Source organism: Pteropus vampyrus, unplaced genomic scaffold, assembly GCF_000151845.1.
Source record: "Pteropus vampyrus isolate Shadow unplaced genomic scaffold, Pvam_2.0 Scaffold91, whole genome shotgun sequence".
Classification (NCBI taxonomy): Eukaryota; Metazoa; Chordata; class Mammalia; order Chiroptera; family Pteropodidae; genus Pteropus; species Pteropus vampyrus.
In genome coordinates, this window is record NW_011888872.1 from 5,288,545 (window position 1) to 5,315,056 (window position 26,512).

General features: G+C 38.4%; 1 protein-coding gene across 1 annotated transcript in view; it reads right to left on the reverse strand.

Moving 5' to 3' along the window:
* The window catches only part of EML6 (echinoderm microtubule associated protein like 6), a 274,207-nt gene that overhangs the window by 217,528 nt on the left and 30,167 nt on the right, over positions 1–26,512 (reverse strand). Inside the window, exon 2 of the mRNA XM_023532868.1 lies at positions 20,308–21,032. Within this exon, the coding sequence (XP_023388636.1) occupies positions 20,308–20,504 (197 nt within the window). The 5' untranslated portion in view covers positions 20,505–21,032. The remainder of the gene's footprint in view (positions 1–20,307; positions 21,033–26,512) is intronic.

Below are 26,512 nucleotides of genomic sequence, written 5' to 3' on the forward strand. Positions count from 1 at the left end.
AATACAAATGTATGTGGGAAGAAAAAAAGGATCCTGAGGTAATAGAGACAATGAAGGGGATAAAAGGAAATTTTAAAAAGCAAATAATATTCTCAGAGAAATAAAAGATTATCACATATTACAACAAGAACAAGAAGCTATAAAAAGAAACATTCAGTAAATTTAAAAAAGCTTTTCAAAATATAATAACAGATATAAAAATACAAAAATATAGAAAGTTGGGAAGATAAAATTGGAAAAATTTACTAGAAAGTAGGAAATATAACAATGATATAGAAAATATGATAACAATTACAGATCAATCCAGGAGGTCCTAAAACTCCTAAAAGTACTTTGAAAAAGAAAGAGCAGAGGGAGTGGAAAGACATCATCACAATGCAAGACAACATTCCTGAACTGAGGCTCATGGGTTTGTAGACTGACAAGTCCCAAGAAAGGCTAGAACAATAAATGCAAAGAGACTCAAAGTCATGTTATTATTAAAATTCAGAATTCTGGGAATACAGATAAGCTCCTGAAAGCTTCAGAGAAGATAACAGCAAACAATAGAAATAAATGAGTAATTTCACTTTATAAGAAAATAATCCCAAAACCAGACTAAAAGTTTGGTATAAAAATGCTCATCAGAACATCAGTTATGAAAAGAAGTAATATGCAACTATAAGAGAAATGGTTAAGGAAATTATGTTAAATACAACAATTTAAACCTAAACTTGTATAAAGAGGTCACAGAAAGCATTAACCATAAAGTACAAGATTGATAAGGATTGAGAAACTGGACTTCATTAAATTATGAACTTCTAATTATCAAAAGATACCATTAAGAGTAAAAATGCAAGCTACAAGGTGAAAGAAGATATTTGTAATATAGATTTAACAAAGGACTCAAATCCAGAATATATAATAATTCCTGTATATCAATAAGAAAAAGACAGAGAACTCAGTTATTCTAAATGGTCAACAGACCTGAACAGGCACTCCACAAAAGAGGAATCCAAATTGTCAATAAGCCAATGAAAAAGTGCTCGTGTTAATTTCCTATAGCTGCTTTAATAGGAAAAACACAACAAAATTTGTGGCTTAAAATAACACAGATTTATTACCTTACAGTTATGGAAGCCAGGAGTTCAAAATGGGTCTCAATGGGCAAAAACTGATATAATCTCCCAGCTGTGTTCTTTCTGGAGGCTCTAGGGGGAATATGTTCTCTTGTTTATTCCACCTTCTAGAGGCTGCCCATCACACTCCTTGGCTGCTGGGCCCCTTCAATCTTCAAAGCCAGCAACGGCTAGTCAAGTCTCAGGCTGCATCACTGCTTCCATCATGACATCTTCTTTAACTCTCCTGCTACCCTCTTTCACTTACGAGGACCTTTAGGTTTACACTGGGCCTCCTGGAATAATTTGGGACAATCTCCCCATTTAAGATCCTTAACTTAATCATATCTATAAAGTCCCTTTTGTCACATTAAGGTCACATATTCACAGATTCCAGGGATTAGGAATATTATTCTGACTATGACATGCTCAATTTTATTGATCAGCAGAAAAAATCAAAATTAAAACATGAGATTCTACTACCCATGAGGATGCCTAAAACTGAAAAGGACAGACAACACTAAGTATTGTCGAGAGTGTGGAGGAACTAGAACCCTCATATATTGCTGGTGTATAATTAGTATAACCACTTGGAGAAACTGTTTAGTAGTATATCTTTTAAAGCTAAACATGTGCATTCCCTGTGATTGAGGTACATATCAACATAAAAGTACACATTCATCTGCCAAATTACTTGTATAAGAATGTTCAGAGAAGCATTATTTATAGTAGCCCCAACTTGGAAACAACCCAAACGTCCAATAGTAAACAGAGTAAATTATATTCAAACAATAAAATACTATGTAGCAATGAAAAAGAATGAGCTACTTCTACATGTGACAACGTGCAAGAATCTCATAAGCAGACTGTTGAGCAAGTCAAGCCCTATACAAAACAGCACTTACTGTGTGATTCAAATATATAAAGTTCACCAATAGGTAAAAGTTGTTTATATGAGAGGGGTCAGCGTAGTAGTTATGTTCAAGAGGAATAATGATGGAGAGGCAGCAGGTAAGAGGTTCTGGAGTGTAGTAATGTTCTATTTCTTGATGTGTGTGGTACTTACATGAATGTATTCACTTTCCTAAATTTTATCAAGCTGAACACTGACAATTTGTGTTCTTTTTTTCATATATGTATATTAGAATTTAAAAGCTTACAAAAATGTATAGAGATTTGGCATCTACCTATGGACAATTTTTAATTTCTGGTCTTATTTTCAAAATTTTGTTTAATGAACATATATGCATATTATAGTAAGGGAAAGAAACTTAAAAAATAGCAAAACTGAGATTCTGTGAGGATCACAACAAATCTAAGTATGGTGTATAATTTAAACACAGTGCAACTGAAAAACATCAGGTTGCTAGACATGCTGAAAATGATGACCTAGAATGAACTCATTCTTCAGGTGGGGAAGAAGGAATAAAGTTTTGGAAGTCTAAGTTACAAATAGAGAATGTTAAAGTTTACCCTCTAAATGTTACCCATGTAAAATACAAACTTTTAAAGCATTTCAGATATCATTGTGAACCCAAAGTTCTACTGCCCTTATTTCTTGAAATGACTACAAAATTTTCATCCTTTTTTTGATACTCTCGTACTGCCTTAGTTTTCAAGAAGCAAATCGAAGGTAGTTATCAGCCAAAAAGTAACAATAAGTGGCATAACATATGCTGCATAACAAACCTTGCATGATCAAGCAGAAAAACTTTTAGGCTACTATGCCAAAATGCAATAACATTCTTCCTGAGCTACAAAATAAATTTAAATATAAGCCCACAAAATAACTTCAGCACTTAAAAAAAAAATGAATCTAAAGTTTAATAAGGATATGGGGATGAGGCAGGGGAGATGTTACTATGTGTTGCAGCATATTTGTCCTTACTTTTGTAAATTTCCCTTTCTTCAAATGCAATCCTATTTTTTTCTTTATCTAGAAGTAGAAGCTCTAATTTAATCCTCTCTGTTCCTTTGCATTTTGCATAAAATAACTAAAGTTCCTTCTGAACCTCAGCGTTCTGAAAGGAATATCGGTTCAGAAGCTTCCATTTTAGCTATACACCCATTAGAGACCTCCAGGATGAGAACAAGATCATGCCCAAACGCGCTTGTATCTCTGTATGTTTCTCAGGAATTACACCAAGGAAGTGATCCCTGTCCTCCACATAGCAGTATCTGCTATTTAACATGCCGATATCATCCTGCTCTTGGCCCAAGTAAACTATCTTTGTCACCATAAAAATGGCTCTGATCCTCAATCTAAAAAGATATTGAGGAGATGACCATCCTGTTTGAAAGGATAACAGGGATCAACTGCTCCCTGGATTCGTCTATTCTCTGAACGATGCTTCAAGCTCAATGCCTTGTCACTTTCCAGGCTTTCTTGTGACTATCACTTTGAAATATCCGTTTTAATAAGCCCAACATTTCTTTCTCTTTCTAGTAATAACACTTCTCCTTTGTAGTAGAAATTAAGCTTTCCCCATCCCATGAGGCGCTGGGAAGACAGCCAATCACAATTCCTTGCATTGGCTTGAAAATCATGTCTATAGTGATAGGTCCAAAGGATGAGCACATGACCTATTCAAGGCCAGTCAGAATATGTTTCCCTGTAATTTTGTAATCTGGTGCTGGAAAAGCTTCCTGTTTCCTCTGAGGGCTCTAGTTGAGAGGCTGAAAACCATGGCCATGGCATTGCTCTACTGTCCACACCCATAGCTTGAAAGAAATCTGTCAGCAAAAGTAGAGAATGAAACTAATGACCAGAGAGAACACAGCCCAGAAATGGAGACAGAAAACCTAAGAGAGTATTGACAGTCATTTGAGTCCCTGTAGGCCCTGAAGTCAGCACCATCTGGAACTTTCAGAAGCTTCCATTTCAGCTATACTCCCATTCAGTGACACAAACCACTGAATTCCTTTGTTTCCTCAGGCCAATGTAAGTTAGGTTCTGTTACCCTGAACCAAAAGTCTTAAAAAACCAAAAACCTGCAGTGGTAGCAAGGCCAATCACCAGCTACTCTCACCAACTTCTTATGGCTAGCCAGAGGTGGAAGTATCTCAGAATATGAATTGGCTGGTGAATAAGTGACCACAGAGCTATTCCAAATGGTAGATTTCCAGGTCAACCATTCCAGGTCTAAAATGTGAATTTAGTCTCAGGAGTTGAGGATCATCAATCTGCATGTCCCCTGAGTTCTCTCTAGGCCACATCCTAAAGCTTGACAACCAGGCTCTCAGGATAGGCAGCCAAGCTAAGGGAATGTGGTGTTCAGTGAGCCACAAATAGTCTTGGAGCTCACCATGACACGGCCCTGCTCTGTGCTGAAGCACAGTGTTTCTGTCATAATCAACGTCTTTTCCACGTAAAGTAACTGGTCTTGCCTTATTCAAGGGACAGGTAATGGGGATTGTTGTCTTTGCTTTCAGCAAATCCATCAAAGTTAAAAGAGTTGGTCTGGACCTAGAACCAAGCTGAAGTTCTTAGCAGAAAAGGCCTACTTTTTTCAATAGGGATGATTCTAAGAGCCATGAATGGATATAGCTTAATGGATATTTATGTCAGGCTTATGTCATTATTTTTCTTTGAAAATATCCCTGATTCTCACCATCAGATGACAATAACCGAGTGATAAAAACAGGCCAAGCAATTAAGTAAATGGTGAATTAGGCAACTGGGGCCTGGGGTGAGAGAGGCCTGGGTGTGAATTCCAGCTTGATAGTTATTAGCTATTGTCCTTGGGCAAATTACTTATGAGAATAATAGAGTCTACCGTCAGGACTTATTGTGAGGCATAAATAAGATAATGTACACAAAATGCTTAGCAAGGTACTCAGCACAAAATAATACATTATTAATCAATGAAGTACACATATAAAATGATTTTTATCTTTTCTCTGTATCAACAATATATATTAGTAGACCTATTCTACAGACAATATCATAAAATAAATCCTTATTTATATTATGATAGTAACAAAACTATCACATGTGAAATTATCAAGCCAAAGATATTTGAATATAATGTTTAGTATTGAATATTTTAATTGAATCTATTTCTGTGAGTTTTTACATATATAGATGTAGCCATCACCATTAAAGGGACCAAACAGAAAAAAAATTTATGTTTACTTTCATTCAGAAATGCCTCACTTTCTTAAATTATAAAATTTAACAACAGGGACTTTAAAATTAATCTGATCCCAGATCAGCAGAAGCTGTAGAGGAGCGTCACTTTCTTACATGTGCATTGGTACATCTTTTTGGAAAGCAATTTGTCAGTATCTATCACAACACAAGGTGTACACTTTTTTTACCCTGGTCATTCTGCTTCTAGAAATATTTGCTACAGAAATACCCACACATATACTCTAGAGAGCATGTACCTGTAGGGATGTCTGCTACAGTATTGCTTATAATAATGAACAATCAAAGCACCCATCAACAGGAATGCTGAGACACAAAACAGACTAGAAGTCCAAAAGTTCTTCCAATAGACACAGAAAGGTGAATGCTGATCTCTGAGTCAATTCAAGTCAATAAAAACGTACTGAGTGCCTTCCCCATGCCAGGCCTTAGCTAGACATGTGAGGACAAGGGCGAACAAGACAGAATCTAGCCCTTTAGCCTGAAGAAGAAAAACCCAAAACCAGATCTCATATTCTCTCAACCCAAAAAGGTCGTACAAGATTGTTTTTAATAACACCTGTGATTCTTAGTTTGTAATTTAAAAATTATACTCACCAAAACAGGGGCAAACTTTTGTATGAAAAGGAAATAAATCCTTATTGAACTTTTCTTTGGCACCATATAATCATATGCAAAGTATAAATAATAATTTATACTTGATAATTTCTTATATCATCTTACTGTTTATTTCTCTTGAGTTTTCTGTCAAATAGTTGAAATTACTTTTTGGTGGCTTGCCAAAAATCAATAAACAATTTTATCCTGCACTAAAAGGAATCAGTTTCCCCCAGAATTACTAGAACAACTTGCACATATTAAAGTGAAAATTTATTAATCCACAAATTATAAAAAATATAACCAGGCACAAAATTAGGATGAGTAATAATGGTTCAGTTCTGTAATCCAAATATTAATGTAAAGTAGTAATCCTAGGTAAATTTCTACAATGTAGTTATGAATAAACAAGATTAAAACAAGTATACTAATAGAAACAAGAACTATTTAACATTCTTCCACATATACTTGAAATTCTTTCATAATTTCGCATATCTCAAAGATAAATAACATGCTATAAAATCAATTATGCTAATATAGTATTTTTTCTTGGGCTCAAAAGGAAGGAAAATAAAACAATAAAACAAAGAGCCTGAAATAAATTTACTAAATTCTAAACCCCCTTCCAATTACCATTTTTTATTGCTATTTTAGTCTTAAGTGAGAATTAAGTTCATTCGTTACATGGGCTTCAGACATACAAGCTAGTTTCCTCAGAGCATAGTGACAAGCAAGGTTATAGCAGAAATGTATAGAGAGTTAACAATTTTGTTTTCTGTCATTTCACAAATATTAGTTTAGTTCCTGTTTTAGGGTTTTTGGAACCCCAAACAAAGCTAGTCTAAACTTAAAAATATAGAGTCTTAAGATTTCTTTATTAACTTCCACTGTTCTGAAATTTCTGGGATCTTGTCCTGTGTTAGTATATTTTCTGGCTATTTCACAAACATCAATCTTGCAGACCCTTCACCTTATCATCCAGAAAGCACACTTAGTATGAAAAGAAGGGTGCCCTCTGCTAGATTTGCCTTTTTTGTGGTTAAAAAGGGTGAAGTGGCCTGCTCTGAATATGTGAAGACTTTAGACTATCAAGTCACTGCATTGAGTGGTCTAATGAAAACAAATTAAGCATTTTATCTACCAACACAGTGGAGACGTTTGGCAAAGTTCTAAAATTATTATTTACACTTTACTAAAATGTTGCATATCGCCTCGATATTTAATAAAATCTCTTTTCAAAATCCTATAGTTAAAATTTCTAAGAATGTTTAAGGGAAAAGGTCAAGGATCTGTGTCCACTTCAAATGAGCATAGGCTGTAGAAAATACAGTCTCTTCGAAGTGCACACAGCACTGAAGAAAAGTTTAGATATCCACTAACAACCTGTAACCACTTCTAGGATATCTTCTGAGTGATGCCTCCTTGATACAGCGCCTCTGCGTGATCACTCGTGGCATACTACTCCTCAATACTTCCATTGATTTATTGCTGGAAATATGGTTTCCACTTTGGTGTGCCACAAGGGAAAAGCTAGCTGCTGAATTACCTTCTGAGATTTGAGAGAGACTTAGATGAAACTAGGATGCATATGTAATTAAATATACCTATAAACACAGAATCATTTTCTATCTACAAAATAAAAATAACAAAAAAATTATCAAAGAGAAAATCTGTTCTAGCTCAGAAAAAAATTTAAGCTCTGAATTATGTGATATTTGAGTCTATGATTTAGCCTTTGCATTATGACAGTCTACAAGGATTAACAAACAAAAAAAGCCAGTGTTTTCCTTTCTTTTTCCTTTTCTGCTGCCCCTGCCCCACCCACCAAGGCAGTTAAACAGAATGTGTAAGTCTTGAAAAGAAATAATAAATCACTAAAAAACCAGATGAAATCACAAGCTTGTCCTTAGGAAAACAATAAATGGATTTTCACATCTCTGATTTGTTGCTCCACTAAGGCAGATATGCCTCTTGGTTAAGGATAGTTTTGAGAGTAAGAGATGCAGTTCCTCAGCTTGCACCTTCATTCAGCATTCCCTGCTGAAACAGATGCCATCCTGGCGGTACTTAATCTATCAGAACAGGTGCCTATGATCGAAATGACTCTTAAATCTTCCAGAGATCAGGAACTTTTCCCAAGTACATAGGAATATAGGTCTAATTAGGCTACACTTTCCTGTTGCCTCCATTGTCATTCTTACTCACTGTTCTAGCAATCTGGGTTCTACCCCTCCCCATACTGCTAGAATAAGAAAGCTCTTCCTTTGACCTCTTTTGAATCTCAATCCTGATCCATCTCTGCCAGCCCCTCCAAAACACACAGAGACAGGTGTTTGCTTCTCCTTTGCCTTCCCAGTCCCTGCACTCCCTCACGTCTTCCTGTCTCTTGCCTCTCAGGTCCCTTTGTGCTTCTTTTGCTCTCCTTGAAGGTAAGAGTGTATCCCAGGGTTCTATCTTAAACCCTCTCCACTTCACGTGCTCTCCTTTGATCTCTCACATATGAAAATCACCAGGAGTGTCCCCTGGCAGGCACTCAATATCTCTGAGATGAGTCTCCCCCTCATCCATGCTCAGGGCCACCCATACAAGAGACTATCTAACTTGGATCTCCATCCAACTACCTTCTCTGACCACTACCGCCCTTCCACTAATGGGTTGGAAACTACGACTCTAGCTTAACATTTTTCACAATGGGCTTCTTACTTAAGGTAACTGTGGTTCTGTCTTTCCTTCCTGGTTTATATTCTCCACATAACAGAAAGAGCATGGCTTTGGAGTCAGATAGAAATGGGTTCAAAGCTGGGTCTGTCAATTGCTAGCTATGCGACTATACCTCTGAATTTTTGCAGAATTACAGGGGAAATATATATATGTAAAATATTTGTATGTATATGTTTTTTGAAAACTTAGGTCCTAGTGCGGTTTCTTTTTCTTTATTTCTCTTTAACTAACTTTGCAAAGCTTCTTGTACACTTTATTGAATTGAATTTTTACAATAACCTACCAGTAGGTCTAGAAGAAGCAGCTAAGGCTGGCCGGGTAACAACTAATAAGTGTTAGAATCAGATTCTAACCTAAGTCTGACTGGTTCTGAGGCCCTAGCTCTTTCCATCACATAAAGTGCCTCCAGGACACAGAGGGGCCAGTCAGTTGGGTGGACGGGGTAAGGGGACACACAAATGGAAAATTATAGCATAACATGAGAAATGCTGTAAGAGAGGTATGGAGTAGGGGTTACGGAAGAAAGAGACATAGACTCTGCCTCAAAAAATCAGGGCGAGCTTCACAAAGACAGTGCACTGGAGTTGCCTCTTGGAAATCATGAATCTAGCCCAGAGAGACAGTGTAGGGTTTCCTAAGCAGTAGGGCCACTGTGCACTTACAGAGAGAGGAAACCGAGTCACTGAAGGGAGTAGGGTGTGATGGGAGCAAAAGTAGGGGAGAGTGAAGGAACAGAGTTAAGATAGGAGATGATAGCCAAAAGGTAGGGTAGGGCCATGTCCAGGTGTTTGATGCCCATTCCAGAAGCAGCTGAGCCAACAGGAGTTTTTAAGTAGGTCAGGGAGAGATCAGACCTGTACTTTCAAAGGTTAATCCCAGTGCTAGCATAGTGCATAGATTCTGGAACCCAGAACCCCTTGGGGAACCATTTTTTAATGACTTGGTTTGCTCCATTATTATGGATGTGAACTTTGATCATTTGATTAAGGTAGTGTCTGCCAGGTTTCTTCACTGTAGTCATTGTTTGTCCTTTGTAATTAATAAGCATCTTGTGGCAAAAATCTTATATGAATATGTTCAACAAACCTTCATCACCAGTCCTAACATCTATTGATTTTCTAACTCCATCATTCCATCTATAGTTAATAGTTGACCTTCTACTCAAAGAAGATATTTCTTTTCTTTCCATTAGTTATTTATATCACTATAGATACAGAGATTTTTATTTTATTCGATGGATTGTAATTCCTGCTCAAATTATCCCAGAAGTGGTCAATGGAAGTCCCCTTAAGCTAGCTCGCGTGTCATTTTAATATCTCCCCTTATTCTCTGAACACTGCTATACTTTCTAGCACGAAAAGCTATTTCAGACTCATCTTGTGTTTTCCCTGCCCCAGACTTGGAATCAGCTTCTTTTGTAAGTGCTGGTCCTTTTTCGTGGAGAATTTAGAAAACAATTCTAAAGTTCTGGGTGCTTAGTGTGTCATAGCTTGTTGGTCCTCTCAATGGACAGAGGAAGAACATTAAAAGGATGGGAGGGGAGAAGAGTGTGTGTGTGTGTGTGTGTGTGTGTGTGTGTGTGTGTGTGTGTGTGTGCGCGCGCGCACATTTATATACATCTATCTATATTTCTATGGAAAATAACTTTAAAATACAGATTTGGGGGGCTTATAGCCAGACCTACTGAATCAGAATTATTAAAAGTGTGCTCATAAATCTGTATTTGTTTAAAGTTTAGCCAGGTTTTCAGAGAAGATTAACTAGGGAAATGATAGAGGCAGGAAAACTAGTTAGGAAGCTACTATAAGGGCCCTAACAAAAGTTAACAGGTATGAACTAGAGCAAAAGCAGAAGATAGAGAGGACATGATTAACTGTACTTGGGGCTGACTGGATAATGAAGATGCAAGAGGGAGAAAGTGACAAGCATTCAATGTTTCCTGCTTAGATAACTGTCATCACCATGGTCTGCACACTGTCATTTATACAGTAAGCACAGAACACATGTTTATTTAATTGAATATCTTCTCATGTTTCTCCTATAGATTATATAAAAGTCCAAGTGACATTCTAGGAAGAAAGCAATTATAAAACATTCAAGAATTTATAGCTCTTCTTTATATTTTATCATATAGACTAAAAACTGAATGTTACTCAAGGCAAGAAGGATGACTTGTGAACTCACTGTCAGCAGGCCAGGCAATCACATAGATAAACATGGCCTGTTCAAAGTGATTGTGTCTGCATCTACTGTGCATGCAGAATAATAGACCTGGAAGTCTTTATATCTCTGGAAGCAACCTCTGTAACAGTGTCTCTTATTGTCAAAAAAAAAAAAAAAGTTACAGTCTGCTAGAGATAAAAGTCATTAAGTTAAGATGACTGCTTACTATCACTGCAGCATAAAACTCACTAGAGCATGAGCAAAATATATAAAGGAGTTGTAAAAAGAAGAGTAAAGCTAAAAGGAAATGACCCTTAGAATTCTAACCGCTATAACAGAAAGTTTAAAACCCAGATAAAAGTACAACCCAGAGAAAAATAATCATTCCCAGTGTTTATGTAATAAAAGCAATTCATCAATGACTTTCTCATTGCTAATCCACAGGGCTCTTTTCCAGACTTACTTTGTTATACTCTCTTGATACTTTTGAGGGTCTCCTTAGCACCCTCTCTGCTCTTGGCCTCCAGAGCACTCCACACTCCCGGTTTTCCTCTCACCCCTGGGACTCATCCACCTTTCATAAGCACCTCTTTCTCTACTGATCTCCTAAAAGTTCATTGTCCTCAAAATGCTAACTCTGGCCTCTTCTCTTTCTTCCATATGCTCTCTGGTTTATCTCATCCACAGTTACACACTCACTGCAACTCGCTCAGTTCTCTTACGCAAGAAGACCCATACATGTGTATAATCACCTTTTGAATGTCCCACATACAGCTCAATCTAAATATGTTCAAAGCTGAACTCATCACCCCCAACCTTGAACCTGTTCCTAATTCTATTTCAGTGAATGATAACCACCATTGAACCAGTTGACTATGCCAGAAACTTGACCATTACCTTATACCTTCCTTTTCCCTCACTACCTATATCCAACCAATCACCTGGAATCTAGAATCTTCAGAATATTTTCATTGTTTTCCTTGCTTAGTATAATGATCTCATACCTGGATTAAAGTTCCTCCAGACTTTCTCTCCAACAAGCATTTATCCACACTGCAGTCAGAGTGACCAGCCCAGAGCCTAAATCTAATAATGCTCCTTCCTCTAGAAAGCCTTCTCTGACCACCATCCCCTCCCATGAACAGGTTAGGTATATGTCCTGAGGCTCTCACATACCTTGGGCTAATTATAATAGAACTGAACACATCATATCCAGCTGCTCATTTATTTATGAATGTTGCCCTTGTGATTATAAGTCCTTGAAAGAAGATGTGTATTATTCATACTGTTAGGTCTTGAGTGTCTACTAACCCACAGTAGACACTCAAGAAATCTTTGTGGATTGACTTAATGATTCATTTGGAATTAAAAGATCAAAAGATAAATTCAATTGGTTGTATAGGACTGAGCTGGATAGTCAGATGTGCTGAGAGGCTGAGATAGATTCCCCCGCCCCCCCCGCCCCGGTGGCTATGTACAAAATAAATCAATATGAAGCAGCCTGCAGTCAGAGAAAATCAAAACATATACTATCCAGAGAGAAGTAGAGATGTGAATCCCTATGATACATAGGAACACTTGCAAGAAAAAAAATATAGGAAAAGACTAGCTGCCTGTTTACCTTGCAATGCCTAAGAGGCCAGCCGTACTCCCCATAATTAAGTTCCAAAAGATTCTCATCATCTATAATCTTTGTGCCATAAAATAATTCTCAATAGCCTTGGAATAATTCTATGACCAGCCTATTTATATTTCAGGCTAATATCTCTAATCAGTCCAGGAAAGATTCTTTCCTCAGGGAGGTAGAATTGGCCTGTCACTCCCCTCCTCCATGCTGATGAGAAAGGGAGTGGCAGAGAACTAGTGGACAATTCAGGAATCCTTCAACTTCTAGTCTGAGGCCATCCAGAAATGCACTGATAAAGTAGGTCATGGGACACCCTCTCTGACCGCTCCTTCTGCTTTCCACACTGCCTCAACCCCTTCAAGTGCCTCAACAGATCTGTCCACAGCAGTGAGACTGAAGGCTGTAAATTCTTTGGAAATAAACAAAGCCAATATATAGTCAGTTGCTAGTCCCTATCCCAGCAATTACTAAACATTGCATGGGCTCCTCAAAGTATAAGTAGTTATATTTTTTAAATATATAAAAATCTATATATCCTTCATAGGCTCTAATAGCATCTTTACAAATACGGAATAACAACCAAAGCCTCAGATTTCTGTTACTTTTAGGTTAATCTTCTTAATGGCTGTTTCCATTTCTGGATCTCCAAATGTTCAGGATCTTCCGTGTAAGAGGAATGGGCCCCATGCTAGGGGAATGCAAAGGCTGTAGACATCTGAGACAATTCAATGGGAAGAAAATAGTCTTTTAAACAAACGATGGTGGGACAACTGGATAACCACATGCAAAAGAATGAAGCTGGACCCCTTAACTGACACCATGTATAAAAATGAACTCAAAATGGATCATCTGCCTAAATGTCAGAGCTAAAACTATAAAACTCTTAGAAGAAAACATAAATATTCATGACCTTGGGTTAGGTGATGGTTACTTAGATATAACACCAAAAACATAAGCAACAAAAGAAAAAAAAAGTAAATTGTACATCATTAAAATTTTAAACTTGTGTTTTAAAAGGACACTATCAAGAAAGTGAAAAGACAACTCATTGAATAGAAAATATTTGTGAATAATATATCTGATAAGGTATTTATATTCACAATATATAAAGAACTCTTACAACTCAAGAATAAGAAGACAAACCAATTAAAATGGGCAAAGGGTTTTAGTAGACATTCTCTCCAAAGAAGATATACAAATAGCCAACAAATTTATGAAAAGCGATCAATATTATTAGTGATTAAGAAAATGCAAATTAAAACCACAATGAGATACCACTTCACATCCAGTAGGATAGCTATAATCAAAGAGACAGAATAACAAGTGTTGGTAAGGATGTAGAAGAATTGAAAATTTCATACAATGCTGGTGGGATTGTAAAATGGTGGGGCTGCTTTGGAAAACAATTTGGCAGTACTTCAAAAAGTTAAACATACAATTTACCATATGATTCAGCAACTTCACTCCTAGGTACATACTCAAGAGACTATGTCTACACAAGGCTGTAGACATACTCTTCCACTGACCACGTGCACAGGCTCACCATCTAACTTGTTCCAATCAGTGCCTGCTTGGTTCTTTCTAGAAAAGAAAAAACACTGGGCTAGGTGCCAACTTAATGAAAAAGTTGATTCTGTTAATTTAAGAATTTAATAAATATATGGAGCATGAAAACATATGTATTGTTAAAAGTCTACTTTACTAGTTGGCAATATCTTTTGGGTAGAAAATAACACTGGTCTATTGAACTCTGAAACATACTAATGAGGTTCCTAAATTCTTGCTGTGTAGAGTGGCCTGTGGACTAGCAGCATCAGCACCCCTTGGGAGCTGGTTAGAAATGCAGAATGTCAGGCCTCACATCTGATTAACTGACTCAGTGTTCATGTGACTCCAATGCTCAATGATATTTTGAGAACTGTTTGCTCTTGAACACTTTAATTACATGTAAGACCAATCTACATATGACAAACTCTAGTTAAACCTACAAGAAGAGGCTGACTTCTAAGGATGTATGCTCTGCTATTTAAAGCATAGCTTTCTGTGTGACCCAGTCTACTGGACAGTCAGTCTCAGAAGCAGAACTAGCAAGACAACTGTCCCAGCTGTTTCCTTTTTCTTTTTTGGTGGCAAAAATGTCACCTACATTGCAAAGGTATTCAGCTCCACCTCTCTGTAGGTAGGAGAAGCCCTTGGACAGCCCTGCTTAGAGATGTTGCCATGAAACGGTTTTTCACTTACCACATTATAATCTACATTCAACTACATTGACTGGTGGTGGAGCTAATATCACTCTTCATAAGAGAGTATATACTCCAGTGCAATGTCTTTCAATCTTTAAAACAACCCATCATATAGTAACCATATTTTTAAAATAAAAACATGGTCATATATTCTGAATTTAAAATAGAGGTCCATAATATAAGAACAAAGGAACCCATGACATAACTGAATAGAATCTTTGCTGACTGTCTTGGGAAATCTAAAACATATGGTACCAAAACCCGTGAGGCATAAATGACCTGGATGAGAATTATGATGACCTTTCTCTGGGTATCTATACCAGAATTCTGGGCACATCAAGTTTTTTCCCACTCTGGTATCTTTGCATGTAACCTCTCCTCTGCCATAGCATCTTCACTTGTCTGCCCCTTTTCATTCTTGAGGACTCAGCTTAAAAGCCATCTTCCTAGGAGCTGCTCTGGAAACCTTATCTAAGGTAGCTCCCACAGCCCCACCCAATCCAGTTCCTCTCTATGATCATTCTCTTCTTAGTATTTATCATAATCTACATTCACCTTTTTTCTTGTTCATTTATTGTTAGCCTCCTCCACTAGAATGGGGCAAGAACTTAGTCATGTTTACTATTATACCCCCTTCACCTAGTACATTCTAGATGTGAAATGAGTTTTTGATGAATAAGCAAATGAGAAAGTATATACAGTATGTCTAATATAGAGCAGGCACTCAACTCAATATGGGTTTGATTCCTTATAGTTTACCAGTTTTGAACTCATCAAGGGACTAAAAAATATGAAAGCACATCTCCAAGCCTTCCTGTGAACCTGTTTGCCCAACACCCCTGGACCAATCATGCCTGTAGACTCCTCTCTTAAAATACAAGTTCAATTTTATTTGCAGTACAGATTATTTTAGCCATGTCACAATTGAAACTTAAATTTTTTTTAAAATATCTCTAATAGATCTTTGTTTTAGGTCATTGTTTCAAAGCCAGTGATGATCCAAAAGTGAACTTGAACACGGTTCCATTTCTAGACAGAGTTCTAGTGATCTGCTTCAAATACTCTCGATTAAAGCATGGGACTGATAAATGGAGTTTCGAGGAGCAAGCAGCTCACAAAGCCCTGATTAGAAATGAGACACAGTGGTGGGACCACAGTGACTGAGAAAAATGAGTCTGTAAAGCAGCAAAGCCATGACTTTGAGCTTTGGAATCAGAACAACTTGGGTTCCAATTCCTATTCCTCAGTCTGCTAAACAGTGACAATAGGCAAGATCCTTAACCTCTCTGTGCCTCGTTTTCCTCACCAGTAAACTGAGGCTAACAACAGTACCACGTCATGAGGTTGTTGAGAGGATGAATGAGATAAATCTGTACACACATTTAGCACTCAGTTTACACTCAGAAAGTGTTGGCTCTGGTTATTAAATTCATTCTCAATCTCAAGGATCTTATATACATTTACAAATGAAAATATATAGAATGGAAGACTGGCACTAAGTGATATATATAAGTGAGCAACATTGGTCATGAAAGATGAAAAACTTTAAGAATGCAAGGCACCCCTTCATCTAAGGATGGCAAAAGGCCTCATGGGAGAGGTGAGACTGACACAGATGGGGCCACTGCAGGATGGGAATACAAACAGGCCCCCTGTGGTGGCCACTTACTATTTGCCAAACACTATGGGGCACCTTGTATGTAATCTCCACGAGCTACAAGAAAGACACCTTTAAAACCCCCATTTTATAGACAAGAATCTGTTTCACTGATGATCACTGAGACCCACAGAAGTTTAGTAATTTCTCCGAGTCACCCAACTAGTGGCAGATCTAGGCTCAAAATCAAGTTTGACATGAAAGCCCATCCTCCCACCACTATGGCCTTGGGGAGGAAGGAATGCAGGGGGAGAAGTGTGAAGGGGGAGAAAAATCATTCCAGTGTGAAGTAGGAAAGAACAGAGTAATCTTATATGGCAAGTGGGAAGCAAACAATTTATAATTAAAAAAAAGAAAAGAAAAATAAGGGTAGGAAGGTGAGTTAGAGCCAGAAAGAATGGAAAACTAAGGTGTTTGAACTTCAGCTTGTGGATGATAAGGAATCATTGTTTTGATTTTGGTGCATATGTATGTTTTAAATTAAATACTATGACTAAGACCATTTATTGAGCATCACCTAAGGGCCAGGTTCCACACTAAACCATTTGTATGCATTATTTCTAATAGTTACAATTCTACAATTTATGTATTATTGCCCACATGTCACATAAACAAGGTCCCGAGTGGTCAAGTCACTCAGATGTCTTTAGTAAATGACAGAGGAGGGTTCATACTGAGTGTGTGTGAGGTCAAAGTCAGTGCCCTTTCCCCTGAAACAGTATTGCCGAAAAACTTCCTTTGTAAAAGAGACCTTAAAAATAAGAGAAAAGAAAATGGAACCTGGAAACTAGTCAGAAGCAATATAGGGATCCGGAGTACAGAGACAAATGTCTCAACTGAGTCACTGTGAAAATGGAAAGGAAGTGACAGAGAGCAAATGTGTTCATGACCTTTTCTTTTACTCTGTTTCTCTGTAATGATCTGCTACCTGAAGTAGAAAACAAGTTAGCAATTATTCCAGTCTCTGTGAATGTCCTTGCCTTCAAGCCCTGATCTGAGCCCTGTTCATCCCATCATAAACACTGCTTTAAGTATTTACTTGTCCCGTCGCAATGTTATCAGAGCTAAAATACGGCATCATCCTCAAATCTGTTATCCATATTGAAAGATAATCATTCAAGAACATAAAACTAAGCCTCTACATCCAATAAACCACATTATGCTTTACCTATCAACATTTTTTAAAAATCTGACTTAAACACATAGTCTGTCAAATTGGGAGGACACATATGCTGAGCTCTAATGAGCTCTGCCAAATCCTACACTTTATTCAGGTTCATCCTGATCTCAGAGACCACACAGCTTTATAAAATGGAGTGTGGCGTCATATTTGTTGGGCTGCTTTCTAGTTAATATTCTGAGAAAGTAGCCCAATGAATAAAGCAGTAGGAAATGTATATATCATGAATATATTTTTCGAACTAATACAAAAGCTAACTGGGCAATTACTTACATTACCTCATTTGATGAAATCAAGAGTTAAAAGTTTTAATACTCATGTAATGATTCCTAAAATCCAAAACATTTTTGCACTAAAACCTTAGCTATAGTCCTTCTCTCTTAATGACAAACTTTAATATTTTAAGTGGAAAATCAATAAGATAACTGGGATACACAGAAATGACTCAAAATTCATAAAGTGAAAAGAATACAATTTTTCTATTCATATATACAGTTAATACATAAATATTCCCAACATCTTACAATATTCATTTCAAACATTTAATATGTTTCTGGGATTAAAATTATGAAAGAAATGGACTTAAGAGTCCTACATACTAAAAATAAAAACAAATATGGTTTGTGCACTGCCTTCACCAGAAAAAGATATTTACAAAATAAGACAAAGCAAAATAACAGCATAAACATTCCAATTTTACAGCTCTTAATTACATAACAATCTGTGGTTTGTGTTTTTTAATCTGTAGGACTTACTTTTATTCCTATGTGCAAAGACTTACATGGATGTTAAAGAACTCTATTCACCTATATATACATACTCAGACCCAACCAAATATGGAAAACTTAGCAATAAAGTCCTTTCTCCGCAGGCAGGCTTACTACTATGTCACTATTCAATATAAATATATAACAACCTAAAGAAATAGACCAGGAGTTAAATTGCCTTTTTTCTTTTCTTCAGTGAATTTCCCCGCAAACCCAGTTATACAAATAACTTCATTCACCTTTTCTTCAAACCTTAATGTTTCTTTAAGCCAGATATCATCACATCCCCACTAGTCCAGCTGCCAGTCATGACAGCAGTTTACTGCAACTCCACCCTCTTCCCACCTTCAGTTTCAATAGTGCATTTAATTTTTTTTCCTATTAGAGAAAAAACTAAGATTAGGAGTTCAAGTCCTCAAACTAGGTAAGTCAACTGTCACATGAATATTCTTTAACCCCAGAGAATTTTCTGTTTAATTGCCACTCTCTCTCTCTCTTCCCCCAAAGGACATCTTATTTTGATGGTGTAATGGAAAGCACTGCATTAAGAAAGAGCAAAAACATAACAAGTTTAAATTTTTAAACATCTAACCTTTTCACGAGTCACGATTAATCATTTGTACCTATGACTTTAATAATCAACCTGGCAATTAGAGAAGCAAAATTTCCAGGACAGAACGAGGTAAGGGTGCCCCAATCACAACCATTGCAATATCAAGGAGAGAAGAAGAGAACTATTTTGTCATATGTGACATGAAGAAAGTTTTATGTCAGTTCCACCAAATCTTGAGAACAGTAGAGCTCCCAGTACTTAAAATCTTCCTCTAAAAGTCAAGATTTTCAAAAACTATATCTCACTGTATCTTCAAATATTAAGTTTTTACTAAATTTTTCAACTTTAGGTCTGGCGGGGAGAAGGCTCTGGAATAAGCATAATACTTGAAGGGGTTGGGAGGGATAGTCTTTTAAATAATTCTCTCCAAGGAGAAATTAAAACCATTAACATTACACCACTTAACCATTTATTTCATTATGAAAGGCATACTTAGAGTACAAGTGGCAATATTCTCAAAATGTGATGGAAGTTGTTCTATATCAGTGAGCACACAAGCTTGGAACACAAAACATGGTCTCTGTCAATTGTAGTCCATCCTCAGCAAATTATTTTCCTTGTAGGCTGAGGCTCCCATATTATTGAAATCCTCCTTAGCTGCAGAAGGCTCATAGGGATTCTCTGTGAACAGCATCTGGACCACACCTTGTTTGGTCGCACAAGAAGCTGACAAGAGCTGGAGGAAAATGCATCTGGTCCAAAGGTGAGAGGACAAGGCCAAGAATCAAAATATGCCCCTCTAAGTTTAATAGCGGGGACTCCTCAAACGGCCATTCATCCAATCTAATCAGTCCCAGCCATCCGCTACCAGATGTTGGCTATTCTGTGGCCTGGCTGGTAGGATGTTGTGGTCCAGTAGCTGCCAGCCTTTTATAACCTCTGCACGATGTTGTGGAAGCATCCATTTAGTGTATAAATAAGCTTTTTGGCATTAAAATACTGCTAAGTGAAATATTAGAGAACAAACTCCCCACCCACTGCAGAAGAAATTTCCCAGTTCTAAAGCATCTAGGACGAAGATTCCAAATTACCTGTAGCAACATTTTCTTTTAGGATTTTTAACCTCTTGCTTGCTGAAGAACCTACTGAGAAGCCTCTCAAAGATAATACCCACAGTTCTGGTTACTGGTCTTACATTTACCTAGTTAGGGAAGGAAGGAGAATTGTTTGATAGCTACCCAGGATCCTTCCACTTGTAGCAGGAATGAACACCAAAAAAGCATCAGACAGTCAACTCCTTAGAGATTCAAAAGCCTTCCAGAGGAATACAGAGAAAAGACATCTCTCCCTCCCCACCTGCACCCTCAACCCTGTTTCTGCCCCAGCTTTAGAATCAGCAGCCCTTCTGTAATTGCATGCGGTTCCAGAGAGAATCCTTTATTCCACAGAGCTCCCGGGTCTGACCCCGGGAAAGCCTGGTTGGTCATCCTTCTCCCCATCCTTCCAGTCTCCACACTCAACCCCTCCCCACCGTCCCAGGCCACCTCCTTACCTGATAATGTCGTCGTTGTGTCCCAAGAAGAATTTTTGGCTGTGCTCACGGGTGTTGTAAACCACCCCGACACCAGCAACAAAGTAGACCACCTCTTTGCCGGCCGTGTAATACAGGTTGTTGCGGCACTGGTGACCCCGGTACCCGTACACCCACTCTAGCCGGAGCTGGCAGCTGGGAGCTGTCCGATCCGCCATGATAAGCCGACCCCACTCGCCCCCACTCCGCGCGGGTCCTCTGCCGCTCCGCGCCGGCTCTGTCCTCGCTAAGTCTCGGGCTGTGGAGGACCTGCAAGGGCTCAGGGTGCAGCACCGGGCGCTGAATTCCGCGGCGACGCACAGACACAGCCCAGGGCGCCGGCCGCCACCATCATCCGCCGCCGCCGCCGCCGGAGACAAGCCGTCGGTACGCGGCCGCCAGACCCCGCCGGGCGCCCGGGCTCCCTCTCCCGGGGCAAGGCGTCTTCGGGGGCGCCCGTACCCGCGCGCGCGCGCCTCACTGCACCTGCGGGCTTCGGCCCCTGGGAGAGGTCCTGGCGGGGGTCGCCCCGCCTTTTAAATCAGAGATCTGCATATCCAAACACTGATTCCCCAGTTCGCTCAGTGAAGTTTGCAGTGCGCGGGGGCTTCGCAGCAGGCAGCGGGATTTATTCTGTGGCAGCTTTGATTTGACAGGGAACCCGGCTAAGCTTTGCTATCACCATCCTTGGATCCGCAACTGACAGTCTATATCCAGGATGCAAGAGCGAGGAAGAAAGAAACAGAGTTTTTGCATAAGTCACCCAGTCTAAGAAAATGATCCCTAAACTAAAACAAGTTGTTTTTTTTTTATTTTTTATTTTTTATTTATTTATTTATTTATATTTTGTCAGCTACTCTCCCTTTCTCCCTCCAGATCCATCTTCTTAATGATATGAAATATGCCCTAAATGCTGCTGGCTGGTGGTTGCTGATATGATTTGAAAGAACATTTACTGTTTCCTCATTAAGTCAGCGTGAATATGAATGGTCGTTTTTCAGATGATCCAATTAGTTGTTGTGTATATCTTTAAAATTCATATCCTCCGTGAATCCTCTCTTGGCTGAGGAAACCGTAAAGAACTTAGCAGTCCTCACTATTCACCAACTCCAATTTCAAGCGTCATAAAAGGGTTTTCTGAATTAGAGGAAACGAGACACTACTCGTGCAGTTGGAGGAAGGAAAGCGTTACCTACAGACGCTCTTGGTCTAGAAGAAATTAAATAATTAACAAGTGACCAAAACCGTGTACCACTCCCCAAGAAGGTCTGTGCTAGCTACAGTGTCCCGCCTCTAGCCCGGTGTGCGGCGGGAACGCCCAAGAAATCGCTCGGGACCGTGCGCCCCCCTCCCCCTCAACACACACACACGCATATCCCGGCATTGGCCACCAAGGGTCCGAACGACGCCGACCCACAGGGACACCTCGGTCAGCGCGCACTGCCACCCTAGTGGTGTCCTGGACACCCCATCCAGTCTCGCCCATGGAGCATCCCCGCTCTCGCCGCCTCTAACCTCTGCTCAGAGCCAGCGCAGCCAGCCCATCCCGATCCCTCGCCAGCGAGCGAAATCCTCTGCCTGCCCTCTCCTTCCCGCCTCCCGCACCCGAGGATGGGCTTCGTCACTGGGGCGCGCGGAGACAGGTTCTTCCTCCAGCCGGGGCTCAGGGGGCGGGGCCACAGAGCAGCTTTCAGCAACCGCGGCCGCGGGTTACTAGGCAAGATCATGGCCCTAGGAAACAGGGACGCCCCTGGGCTCTGGGGCAGCACCCCCCCTCCGCACCCAGGTTGCCCCCTTCCCCGATGCATTCTGGGAAGTGTAGTCCTCTCAATGCCAGCTTAAACGGGGAGCGCGCAGAACCAGGCCACAAGTCCCAGGATTCCAAGCGCCCTGAGCGGGCTGCGGAGAGGCAGTTATCAGTGTCCGGGGTGCCTGCACTTCACCCGCTGAGCAGAGGAGGGCGCACCCGGGCGAGCTCTTGCCAGCAACTTTCGTTCCCTAGTGACAGAGGTGGCCCGCTGGCCGCGTGTGTATCTATAGAGAAGAGCAGTGGAGTTGGAATAGAGACAATCTGTACAGCCCACGTCGAGAATTTCTTCTGCACCAGTACCACCAGATTACTGTAGCTGATTCAAGCCCAAATGTGTTGCCTACTTCAGTTTTCCTTTTTATTCAGATGAGTTTTAATCTGTTCAAGTGCAGTCTGCCAAATTTAAGAAGAATACCAGGGGATGTGGTCTTACTTTGCCCCATTTAAGAACAAGTGCCTTCCCATACGCCACCTCCTAGGTTAGAGGACTTGGGTATTCAAGGATAATAGACTTTGGAAATGAGAAGGTGTTCAAGCCATGAACAACTAATCTTGGCCCTCGGACGCAGAAGCTGGTGGCATTTCTCCTACTCAAAGTGAACTGTGAATTTCACTGTATTCTGAAGAAGGCTGTTTTCAAATTATGATCCTAGCTAACCTGTGGGAAAAGGTTTCAAAATCCCAGTGACGAAAAGACTGCAAAAAGGATGATAGAAGGGACATTCAAAGCATGTCCTTACTTTTTCCATTTCTTTTCTCTTTTCCCTTTCCTTTCCTTTCTCTCCGTGTAATCACTTACTCAGTTCTTTAACTACCTCAAGCTTAAGCACAGCCTTCTGAATGGTAGGAAAGCCTCAGGAAGAAGTATCAGAATATGGATGAGCAGTTGCTGCCAGCAGCATTGAAGAGGATGTGAATTGGTCTCATCATTCTTTTTAAGGAAACAGGGATCTACAAATAGTGAGGTGGCACTGTGCTAGCCAATAAGGGCACTACCAAAAATAAAAACAAAAAAAACATGGCCTGAAAAGGATTTGAGACATAGGCAAAAACATAGATGACCAATTATACTGTGCCATAATACTGTGCCAACGAGTTATACAGAGACGGTAAATTCTATACAGCAATTCAGCAGTGAAGAGCTTTTCAAGCTATATACATAGTAAGTCAGGGAAGACTTTATGGAGGAAATAGGAAATATAGAGAGAATTGAGATAAGTAAAGATAAATTGAAAGAGCGTTCTACATGAATCTATGGAATAAAAGAATAAGTACAGGGAAACATAGATTTAGCGACACTGAATATAACTGATGCAAGAGAGAATTCATGTAAAATGAGAAGAGGACATAGACCTGAAAGGTTAGACTGTGGATGGAAATGAACCCAGAGTTTTGTACTATATTCTTAAAATAATAGCCACTTAATTGTTGTGTTTTTGTTTTTTTTTAGAATAGAATAACAAAAACAGTAATAGTCAACGCATGAGGTATTAGAAGCTTGCAGTAGCGCTTGAGGTACTACATTAGAGGTAGTGGCAATAGTCCAGAAAGAAAGAGACATCTTCCTGAGAAAATGCAAAAGCATGTTGAAGGGAGTCTCCTAAACAAGTACAAAAGAATGTAACATGACATGTTCCTTTCCTCAGTTATCTGTAATATAACTAATGACCACCATATTACACCAGACTATACTTTAAATGAATTGGAGGAATAAGCTCTGGGTGTGCCATTTATAATGTTATCTCAGGCAAATCACTAAATCTTCTGATCTTTAGTCTACTCACTTAATAAAGTATAATAATCCTTACCAGGATAGTTGTGAGAATGAAACAAAATGATATACATGTGCAAAGAGTTAGTTTGTAAAGCATTATATAAATGTTAATTCTTACCAAATGGCAAATGACTATAGACCCCAATAAGCCACTTTAAAAAGGTAGAAATTTCTTTCTTACAAATCCGGAGGTAAAGCAACTTAAGAAAATTGTCAGATACCCCAAATCCTCCTATTTATTATTATTTTATTATTATTATATTATATTCAGCACAGATATTCCACTTTATGGTTTAAGATGATAGATCAAACTTCAGCATTTACATTTGCATTCCAGCTAACAGGAAGGAAAATAGAAAATGTGCATATCTCCTCCCTGTAAGGATATTTTCTGCAAGTTTCATATAATACTTATGTTTACATCCTATTGGTCAAAACTTAGAGTCCATCTAGCTGCAAGAGAGGCTAGGAGTATACATTATATTCTTGAGGGCTGTTGGTACATTTAAAATCAGAAATATTTTACTAAGAAAGGGAAAAGTAATGTTGGTGTTCCCAAGAATGCTCTGCTGACCACACTCATGAGTCCTTTTCGAAAAATTACCTAACAATGACATTCAGCCATCCAAGAAATGAACAAAAAAATTCAGAAATGGAGAAGTTATGGTAAAGATGAGATTGAGCATTGAATCAGTTTCCTAGGAAATATTTCTCTCCGCTCACTCTTCGGTTTCATTTATTTTTTTTCTTTTGTTAATGAAAGTCAAATTTTTAAAAATCTGGTATAATATAATCCCATTTTCATGAAATTATTTCTATCCATTCAACTATCTGTCCATGAATCTAACCATATCTGCACAGAGATATTATAATATAGATCACCCAAATCTAATCTAGTTACTTCTGGAACAGTGAAATTTAGAACAATTTGTTGCTGTCTTATTGGTATCTTTTTGATGGTTCAAAAATGTTTGAAATGGGCATTTTATTAAAACAATGTCATTACTCTTAAAAATATCTGTTGATGATGAATTGCATTTTTACTGAAATTTTATTTGGTGTCATTAAGACATACCCTATGGTTGATTCATCCACACCCTGTTAACTGTCAAGATCAAGAGCCTGTTAGACCATTGAACAGAGTTAGGCATACCAGTGTAGCTGTTTGACCATGATTTTCTTTATAAATCTAACTAACTTATTTAAAGCTAGATCCTGTAGCCTTGCCCTAATTAGCATTACACATTTGATACCATTTAACAACTAAAAATTGGCAATGATATTTCACCAGCTAGCAACTAATGGGGTTAGAGTCCACAATTTTAACCAAATAAAAGACTTACAAATAGTAAATGAAAAAATGCTCAACATTATTAGCCACTATGAAAATGCAAATCAAAACCACAATGAGACACCACTTCACACCCGATGGAATGGCTATAATCAAAAAGGCAATTACAAGCATTAGAGAGAATATGGTGAAATTGGAACCCTAATACATTGCTGGTGAGGATGTAAAATGCAGCTGCTTTGGACAACAACCTGACAGTTCCCTTAAAAGTCGAATTTAGAGTCACCAAGTGACCCAGCAATTCCACTTTTGGATATATACCCAAGAAAAATAACATACACCCACACACAAACTTGTACATAAATGTCCACTGCATTACTCATAATAGCCAAAATGTAAAAATAATCCAAATGTCCATAAATTGATGAATAAATATGTATATACATATAATGGAATATTATTCCTCAATGAAAGGAAATGAAGCACTGATACAAGCTATAATATAGAACCTTGAAATTATTATTCTAGATAAAAGAAGCCAGTCACAAAAGACCACATATTGTATGATTCCATTTCCAGACAGAATGTTCAGAAGAGGCAAATCTATGTAGTCAGGAAGTAGACTAGTGGTTTTCTAGAGTTGAGAATAGGTAGGTGGGGGAAATATGAGTGGATACAGGATTTTGGGGGGGGTGTAATTAATATGTTCTAAAATTAGATTGTGATTATGGTTGCACAACTCTGAAAATACTAAAAACCATTGAATTGTATGCTTTAAAATGAGTGAATTTATAGTATGTAAATTACTTAGCAGTAAAGCTAGTTTTAAAAAGTATGACTCCGTTTACTTGGCTGTTGCAAGTTGATTTCCTATGTACTAATCATCTCTATTTGATTCTTTACATGCTAGTCATTTTTAGAGCAGAAATTATTTCTTATTCATAGAGGAAAAGATTGATTTTTAAGTTAAAGTTCATGGTTTAAATCTATCATCCAGAAGTCATCCTAAGTTTAATGTCTTTATAGGCATATTAAATGTTTCGGGTAAACTATATCAGTCACATTAAAAGATATAAAGTGCTAGGGGCAAAAGGAAATGGGCATTTACCAGTCATTTGTGGAGAAAAGAAATATTAAAGTTTTTTTCTCCATTTCTTTTCAAACATTTTTAACAAAGGCTAAAGAGGCACTAAGAGAAGATCAAATCAATGAAAATTTTCCATGATTTTTTATTGAAGATAGAGTTCCTCTGTATTTTCTATTTCATAAAGATAACATAAAAGAACCAGGTCAGATAAGTAAGGATCCATTC